This window comes from Mytilus trossulus, chromosome 4 (assembly GCF_036588685.1).
Source record: "Mytilus trossulus isolate FHL-02 chromosome 4, PNRI_Mtr1.1.1.hap1, whole genome shotgun sequence".
Taxonomy (NCBI): domain Eukaryota; kingdom Metazoa; phylum Mollusca; class Bivalvia; order Mytilida; family Mytilidae; genus Mytilus; species Mytilus trossulus.
Genome location: NC_086376.1, coordinates 7,886,787 through 7,896,621, shown reverse-complemented (window position 1 = coordinate 7,896,621; position 9,835 = coordinate 7,886,787). Strand labels below are relative to the sequence as shown.

Below are 9,835 nucleotides of genomic sequence, written 5' to 3'. Positions count from 1 at the left end.
AAACGTAGATTGATAACTAGGTCCAGATTCGTCACTCTGAGTAGCCCTTACTGTCTATCAAAATTGCTTCGAACAATTAAAGTGACGTACATGGCTTATACATTGTATATACCTTTTGACTTATTTGCTATTGTATTGTATGTTTCGATACTTTTCCTTTGAAAGAATAAGTTGCATCACAGTGAGTCTTATACCTCTGATACTGTTCCGCCGTTTTGTATTGAAATAGTATTAGGAAATTTGAATGTATCATGGGTACAAAATAAAAAAAAAATAAAGGTGAACAGAAAATGAGAGTGAAAAAAAAAAAGACGCTCGACATCTTAGAATAATAACTATTCTTATATAAGAAATGTATCATCAAACTTTACATTGAAACAATCATTACAATGAAATCGTGTAGACTTTTCTCGTCGTAAAGTGTTAAAATGAGATACATTCTGATAAAGTACACCATGTTATACCAAATATTAAATACTTGATACTCGACGATTCCTTGAAGAACGATCGGTCTCTAACATTGTTATTGTAAATAGTAAAATCACAAAAATATTGAACTCCGAGAAAAACTCAAAACGGAAAGTCTCTAATTAAATGTCAAAACTCAAAAGCTCAAATCTATCAAACGAATGGATAACAGCTGTCATATTCTTAACTTGGTAAACCACATTCCATGAGAAGATATTGATTGACAATGAACAACTCAATTTGTAGTTTGTAACAATTGTTTCAACAAGATGAGTCATCATCACATATGGGATACTTTAATTTAAATCAATCAAAATATAAATTCAATTAAAACCCCAAAATACCACTTTTTATAAATGCATACAAAGCTCTGATTCCTTTTCTGGATTCAGTTTTACCTTTGTTATTTGTTTGTTTGTTCAATAAGCTCTTTAGGGTGTTTCTATTATCAAATATTATGTTGATGAGCATATGTGAAGGCATTCAAATACAAAGAGCCTGACATGGTTAATAGTTTATGTTATTGACTAATCCAGAAGTGTAATTTGGAAATTTGTTTTTGACCCTTCAATCCTAAATTGAGAATGATATATTCTTTAAGGAAATGACATAATTAAGATGATGAGAACGGTCCAGTATTTAAATTTTGTCATCATCCACCCTGATTTTCGACATTTTATATTTATTTGATTGTTAAATGAATATTTGGTATCATCGAATGAGACTCATTATCAAATGTTTAGTTGCATTAACAAAACGAGTGCGAATCGTAGAGCACAAAACTCAGTATTTTCATGAGCATTCATGTTGCTTAATTTTATATAGATAATGAGTATATTAACTCTTTTAAAATATTTTTTTCTGATATTCAAAGTATGATTTATGGAGGATCCTCTTCGGATTAGCAAATTAACTGGACGCTTTAACAAACTTTTTCTACAGGAACCGAAAAAAAAGCTATCAGCGTAAAGTAAAGTTAAACAAATGTATCAAATGTTTCCAGCAAAATCAATTCAAGCTATTTGAATTCCTATAACTAATTTTTGAATACTCGGTTTACAGCTGTTGTGGTCATTTTTCATTTCGATTATTCATGACTAGCGCTTTATTTTAGTGGGGCAAGTATTTATAAAATTAATTAAAAAAGTCCAAATAACGTAAATCGGATAATGAATTATATATAAATGAAAACGACAGCATAATGCTACCGCATAACGTTGCAAATGATCCTTTTTGTCAAATTGCAGAACACGATCTTACTTTTAAATGCCATGATTTAAAAGAAATACATTAATGCATATTGATCAAATCGTAAAAAAAGAATGCATAACTAGGGGTATTCGGGGTATTGAAATTCAATATTAGAATTTCGTCATCGGCTATCAAAAAATATAAAACTATATAATAACGTTCAGTTATCTGCAAAGTGATACTTGATATTGAGTACTGATATTGAAATTTGAATGATATTAAAATAATTTTCAATACTGATATTGACAATTCAAAATGTCAACAAACCTTAGGCGGGAAAATCCACAATAGTAAGATAATAAATGGCATGTAAATTGATTGTTCAAAATACATATTCACGTTTTGACATACAACCTTTGTTCATACATAGATATTTCTCATTTCATCATAAACACATCATTTGAGACTACATCAGGAGTCTGTTATGTTCCAACTTTTAAATTTATTTAAATGCAAGGGTGTTTTACCATGGCTGTTGCCATCTGAAACCTTTAGATCGCATTCCTTTTCTGTCGAGATCCCTAGATCCAAGTCAATATTTTTTTTGAAATTTTGTCAAGTAATTTGTAACCTATTTAAAATATCGAAACCTTTCAGATAGGTTTATAAAACATACAATATTCAATAAAGCAGCCATAATATCTTAGATATGTTACACAATTGCATGGTGTTCCATATTATTAATTATCAAGGAGTATTAATTAGGAAATTTATTAAAAAGGAATTAAACAATTAAATGACAATCATGTACGCTTTGGACACTTTTAAATAACGATTTGTTCAAATATTATAGACATACCATGTATACCCTGCAGCCAATAAATGACCATGTCTATTGAGAAATAAGGGCGATATCTTTTTGCGCCAAAAAGTAACTCATTTGCGCCACAACTTAATTGCGCCAATACCTCTTTTGCGCCACCTAATTTTCAAAACTATGGGTATCATTTGCGCCAATAAAATAATCATCTAATTGCGCCAATTTTTAAAAAAGAAATAAGGGGAAGTAAACAATTTTTTGTTTTTTTTTCCAATTGAGATAAGTTTATCAGTGGGGTTTAGGTGCGATCTTCATTGGAATAGCCATATTTTTGTACTGTTAATTAATTAAGAATATGTCTTGGTTAGCCAAAAAGAATGTTGTGAGTTCTGGTTCTAATGCCACGAACAATTGGTAAAACAAAATGGTGTCTTCGCAATTGGTTGGAATAGATGTTACCGATTCCAGAGAGATGTCTTCCTCTGCGCCATTGATCAAGGACGAAACTTAACAGAAGGCCGATGTTAACAGCCTCTCTTAAGAAGGACGAACCAACCAGCTAGATGCGTCAAATACTACGTAATGAAGATGATGATGACGACATTTGTACAAAGATGTGCGCCCTTGTGTAAATATATCCAGCTATCGGACTTGGTGAATGTAATAAACTTATTATATTCAGATGTTGGACTTGCCGAATTTTATGAACTATATATGTGGTGATGGTTACCCAAAACTTAACAATGGAACTACTGGATTTATAATAGCATAAATGAAGAAGGATTATCGTATTTTCCGAACTTTCGTTCTTATTGCGAGGGAAGGGATTATGTTACACAGATTCAGATTCAATATTTTATTATAGTCTCACCACATACAAACATAAAATGAGATTCACATACATAGATTTAAAACATTAAAACATTTGCATTGCATGTACCAATCTTATAAAGATTTATGAGAGACTTTTAAGATATACTATATACATATAAACATATTTTTACACATTTAGAATTAAAAATTCTGACACAATATACATTTTTACTAAATGATATTAAAACATTTGTTTCTTTAAAAACTAGTGAAATAGAATACTATTTCTTCTTAATAAAATGCTGTTGCAGGTTTTGGCAACTATAGCAGCAACATTGTCATTACTAAATAAAAATATAAATTTTTCATTATCTGATAAAAGGTTAAAATGTTCATTAAAATGTAAAGCTTCATGTATCATGATTTGTCTTAGATCCACATATAATGGGCATTTTAAAATGACATGCATTTCATCTTCAACAATAGAGCTACAGTTAAAAACATGTCCTCTCGTGGACTTCTTTCTTTTCATATCTTCCAGTTTCTAGTTTTAGTGGAGCTACCCCACATCTAAATTTAGCAAATGAACTTCTGTTCTTTAAAGATATAATATTTTGCAAATAATTTTCAGTACAATAGTTATTTTTAAACAATTTGTAAGTTCTTAATTTACTTCCCTCTGCATATGCAGCAACTCTTGAACACCAGTTTGATTTAAAATTATCAAATACATCCTCCTCAATTTGTTTAATACAATTTTTGTTTAATACATTTGATTCAAAATTACAATATTGCTCATAATTATACAATTTTAACATTTCTATAACTCTAAAACTCCAGTTTTTAATTCTGGTATTACACTTTCGTATAGACCACTTAAAAATTTTAAAATTTATCCTGTGTGGGTCCATTATGGAACACCTAGCCCAATGTCTCAAGACACTTGACCATTGTTTAACGCATGGAGGTTTCCAGCCCATATCACCAGCTATGGCATCATTTGGTGTGTATTTGCCAACACCCATGAAAAATCTCATGGCCCTGTTTTGGACTGCATTTATGCAGGAAAAGTCTCTTGTTCCCCAAATACCTGCGCCATAACTAATAACTGACCATACCATTGTATCATACAGTTTAGAAAAAATTTTGTGCTGGAAACCACCATGCATTTTACTCTTTACAATTAATAATCCTAATGCTCTACTGGCTGACTTCGCTACTGCCTTAGCCATTAACTGATAATCTAAATATTCAGTAAGTAATAAGCCTAAATATTGATAACATTTTACACATTCTATACTATTACCACCAATAGAAAAAATACATTTAGTTTGTAGAACAGCTGGATTTCTAAAATGCATGATCTTAGATTTATTTATATTAACTGTCAGCTCATTATTGAGACACCATGTATTAAGCACATTCAACATTTTTTGTAAATCTTCTTCATTCTCTGCCATTAAAATAACATCATCAGCATATAACAATATAGCTAATTTTTCATCATCTATTTTAATACCAATATTCAAAGCATTAATGTCATCAACCAAATTATTTATATATATATTAAACATTATAGATGATAAAACACAACCTTGTTTCAATCCAGAATCAACATTAAACCAGTCAGTCATATTACCATTAATACGTACACTACATTCTACATTAGAGTATAAAGCTTTTAAAGAATACATAAACTTTGAACTTATACCTAGATTTTCTAGTTTTTTGAACAAAAAAAACTCTATTAATTGAGTCATATGCTTTCTTAAAGTCTATAAAAGCTACATATGTTGATAATTTACACTTTTTCCTGGTTTCTATTATTGATGTTATAGTGCTTATATGATCAATTGTACTTTTGCCTTTCATAAAACCGTTTTGCTCGTCGTTAATTATCTCCCTTTCATCTAACCATTTGACTAATCTTTCATTTAAAATACTACAATACATCTTGTATGTGAATGGAGCTAGAGTTATGCCCCTATAAGATAAGGGGTCTCTAGGATCTGATGTAGAACATTTTGGTATTTGGGTTATAATTCCCTTATTCCATATATTTGGTACATTACCAGAACTGAAACATAAGTTAAATAATTTATGTAAAATAGAAATAATAGAGATATTTTTACAAAACTCAGCTTGAATAAGGTCAATTCCTGCACTTTTACAATTTTTTGCATTCATTACAACTTTATGAACCTCATCAATAGTAATTTCCTTATCTAAATCAATACAAATAATATTTTCTTTAAGAATACAATTATCAACCTTATTATAATCTGCATTTACATTTGGGTTTAATAAACTGTGAAAACTGTTTTTCCATTTACTTAAAACAGTTTCTAAATTGTTAGATATAGTTCCATCATCCAAAGTAACTTCATTCGGAATACGCATCTGTCTCTCGTTACCAATACCAATTTGACCAATTCTACGCCAAAACTGATTCGTATCATTGTCACTAAAATTAACCAGCTCTTCCTGACAGCGGTACCAATACTGACGCTTATACAATTGCATGGTGTTCCATATTAATAATTATCAAGGAGTATTAATTAGGAAATTTATTAAAAAGGAATTAAACAATTCAATGACAATCATGTACGCTTTGGACACTTTTAAATAACGATTTGTTCAAATATTATAGACATACCATGTATACCCTGCAGCCAATACATGACCATGTCTATTGAGAAATAACATGTACCCGTCAACCACAGATTAATATTACTCGAAAACCAGACGACTACGTAACCGGCCTACAGCTATGGGCCGTTGTTAATGGACTACCGGACTATATAAGATCCAGCTTTGGACTTGAGGAGGACAGATTGGTACAAGCTATTGGTACCGGAGATTCCGTCAAGGTCTTCCCCCTCGTGGGTAGGCTGGAACTCATGCGCTTAATATCCGAACGTACTTAATTAGGACAGAACATTTATAAAACTATACGATCACGTGCCCTTGTGAGATATTGAACATTCGAACAATTGAACTTTAAAAACAGTTTGTGAACATTTCAACATTTGAACTTTAGTATCTTTCTTGACTTTGTTATTTCGTAATAAAATTATTTAATCCACTGACTATGTTACAGATATATCTTTATTTACCAAAGTCATAACAACTATAGGCATACAACATATAAACTACACAAGTATACATAGATAGCAGAAGGTAATATGTTAAACATATTACATCATGTTAGATCTTAATTTTTGTGCACGAAATATAAATTTACCCAAATTACATAATTCTTTAAGATTATTAGAACTCATTAATTGTATATATTTATACATAGAAGGTTTTCTCCAATAATATGGTTTTATAAAATAAGATCTAAGACCTTGATAAGTAGGGCATTTTAAAATAAAATGCATCTCATCTTCAATGTCGTTTTTACAAAAACTACATATTCTATTACTTCTTGGAATTGCAGAATAGCGACCACATTCTATAGCTAAATCATGACTACTAAGTCTTATTTTGGTAATACATGTCTTATAAATAACTGGAATTGGTTTACATAAATAATTTTGTAAACAAAAATTTTGAACCATATATCTATAACTTGTACATTTAACTAAATTATTCATTTGGCTGTCAAAATCTTGCTTCAGACAATCAAACAGGCGTTCTTTAATTATCAAGTAAAAACTACAGGAGAGCTTACTATCTAAGCATAAACCCTGATTATACCAAATATCACCTAAACCTATGCTGAGCAACTCATTTTTAATAAAATACAACCAATTTGTCTTATTATTTGGACATTTTTGTAAATCGTCATATAAAAAAAAGTAACAGTTTTTCAAAATACAGTTTGTAGTACATAACAGCTTAAACCAGTATTTAAACATTCGACATTTTCTGGTGTGCAATAATGGTAATCTACCTAGCTCATAGTACACCATGACATTACTAGTAGAGCTTTTTACTTTCATAATATTTTTACAATAGCTCAGATGTATCCTTTCTATAGCTGGTGCCTTGTGAGCACCCCAAATTTCACAACCATAACAAAGTACACTGTTTATATAGGTATCAAAAAGTGAAAGTAAAGTTACAAAATTCAAATATATATCTTTTACATTTCTCCTTAAGGCAAACACAGCTTTTCTACCCTGTTCTGAGAGTTTCTGCTGTATCACATTATATCTACCATTAAAATTTAACAAAATACCAAGATAACTAAACTTATCTACAACTTCTATTTCCTGGTTATTATAATACCATTTTTCATTGTCATGTATTTTACCGCCCTTTCTAAAAACAACAATTTTCGTTTTTTCTATATTCACACTAAGTGAGCATTTGGAGGTATAATCATACAAAGTATCAAGTAATGTTTGTAACCCAGATACAGTTTCTGAAAAAATAACCATATCGTCAGCGTACATTAGTAAAAATAAATTTAGTTCCTTCATCTCATAAGGAATAGAGTCACTATTTATAAAAGCCATTTCACAATCATTGACATACATAGAAAAAAATATCGGTGATAAGACTTCACCTTGCATCAAACCTACTTCATTAGTAAAATAATCAGAATTGAACCCATCAACACTTACACAAGAAGTTACATTAGAATACATTGCTTTGATAACCATTAAAAATTTACCTTGTATTCCAATTTTTGATAGTTTATACCATAACATATATCTTTGAATAGTGTCAAAAGCTTTTGTGTAGTCTACAAAACAACAATAAAAAGATTTTTGGCTGATAAAGATTTGAAAATTAATGATGTAAGAGCAAAAATAGCATCTACTGTACCCAGACCGGGGCGAAAGCCGAACTGGGCATCGGTCACAATATCAAACGTTTCCGACCAGTCTATTAAACATTGATTGAGAACGGACGTAAATAACTTTCCAAAATTACTGACTAAACTAATCCCTCTGTAGTTGTTCGGATCAAGCACATTACCCTTCTTGAATATAGGTATAAGTATGGCTTTAGCCCAGTCCGTAGGGAAAATTCCGGACTGTAAAATTCCATTAAAAATGTACAGTAATACAGGCATAAACACATCTTTGTATTCAATAAAATATTCGTTAAGAATTCCATCAACTCCATGACTTTTATCACGTTTAAGGTTACGAATAGCTTTCAAAATGTCATTTTCTGTAATTTCTCTATCAAGTTCCTCATAGACGCATTCACCATCAGTGTTATTAAATTGGCTGTCGTCCAGTACATCATCTGTGTCTGATGAGCACAATGACTTAAAATGTTCATGGAACAACTTTAATGGTACAGCATGTTTAGGAGACGCTTTCCTTTTAAATTTCTTGTAAAACAATTTTGGGTTTGTAAGTCTCATTATGTCTAACATGTTTCCTTCAGTGCGCATATACTCTCGTTTCAGGCGACGTTCTAGTGTTTTATAGTCCTTTTTCGCTCGGATTAAATTACTATGGTTCAGTTGTGATTTTAGTCTATTAAATATATTTAAACATTTTATATAGCGGCGATGAAGGTCTTTACACTGGGCGTTAAACCAAGGTTTATCATCACAAATGTTAGATCTGTCAGATTTATAGTTGTTTGTCCTCTTTTTAAAAAATGGTGCCATAATGTCATTTAACGTACTAGTGAATTCGGCCAACGAATTGTCGAGTAATTGCTGCCCATCAAAGGCAATGCGTTCACGACACATATTTATCTTTTCCATATTATTCAGTAAACAATCTCTACATTGTTCTTTTAATTCATCATTCCATTTAAATTTGTCCTGCGACAGTTTCTCTCTGGCTTCATCATCCGGATACAGTGTTGAATTTTGTTTTTTACACAGTAATGAAAGTTGTATATGTAGAAATGCGTGGTCGGAAAAAGTTGTAAAATTAGACACAATAAAGTGACGCACTATCGGGAAAAGTGACACTGGGACTAATAGGTAGTCTATAACGCTCATTCCATTCGCACCACAAAATGTAAAATCATTCGCAAAACCATTTTTATGCCGGCCATTCAATATTCTCAAACCCGAGGCTTTACATAGCGAGATAAGTTTTGGACCATAGCAGTTCGTATTGTTGTCAGGATTATTTCTTACATTGAGTTCTATATGAGCAGAATAATCAAAAATATCATCAAGTCTACTCCTTATAGTAGTATGAATACTATCGTTACTCACAAAGTCATCTATTGCCCCAGTTCGGCTGTTTGTATCACCCAAAAGTATAACATCACCAAGTGAAGAGTAAAGTTCAATACTATTTTCTAAATCAACAAATAAATCACAATTATAAAGTTTATAAAAATTCGATTTGACAGGGGGTATATAAATGCAGCCAATAAATAAGTTTTTATCACTTGTAACAATATCCTTTTCAATATTCAACCATATAATTGTATCATGAATACATGTTTCAATAGAAATTTTATTAGAAAAACACTCTTTTATTAAAATTACAATACCTCCTCCTTGAGTAGATTTAGACTTGCGTCTAGCATACAAAAACAATCATAACCAGGAATAGAAAAACTAAAATCATGTTTAAACCAACATTCTGTAAGAAAAACTATATCATA

At 30.7% G+C, this 9,835-nt stretch overlaps 1 protein-coding gene across 1 annotated transcript; it reads right to left on the bottom strand.

The window, feature by feature from the left end:
* Positions 1–3,786: 3,786 nt before the first annotated feature.
* LOC134714427 (uncharacterized) lies at positions 3,787–9,215 on the bottom strand. The gene is made up of 4 exons (XM_063575667.1): positions 8,180–9,215; positions 7,419–7,664; positions 4,252–4,970; positions 3,787–3,888 (listed from the first exon to the last, which is right to left on the bottom strand). Exons 1-4 carry the CDS (start codon positions 9,213–9,215, stop codon positions 3,787–3,789), a joined length of 2,103 nt encoding a protein of 700 aa, XP_063431737.1.
* Positions 9,216–9,835: the final 620 nt, after the last annotated feature.

Bases quoted from the DNA above. Each gene is read 5' to 3' on its own strand.
- LOC134714427 (XM_063575667.1), bottom strand. From the start codon at position 9,215: ATGAGCGTTATAGACTACCTATTAGTCCCAGTGTCACTTTTCCCGATA. The intron at 7,665-8,179 runs GTAATTTTGGAA...TTATTTTTTCAG, and splicing joins CAGAGGGATTAGTTTAGTCA to AAACTGTATCTGGGTTACAA. The intron at 4,971-7,418 runs GTAGAAAAGCTG...ATTCTTTAAAAG, and splicing joins GCAGAAACTCTCAGAACAGG to CTTTATACTCTAATGTAGAA.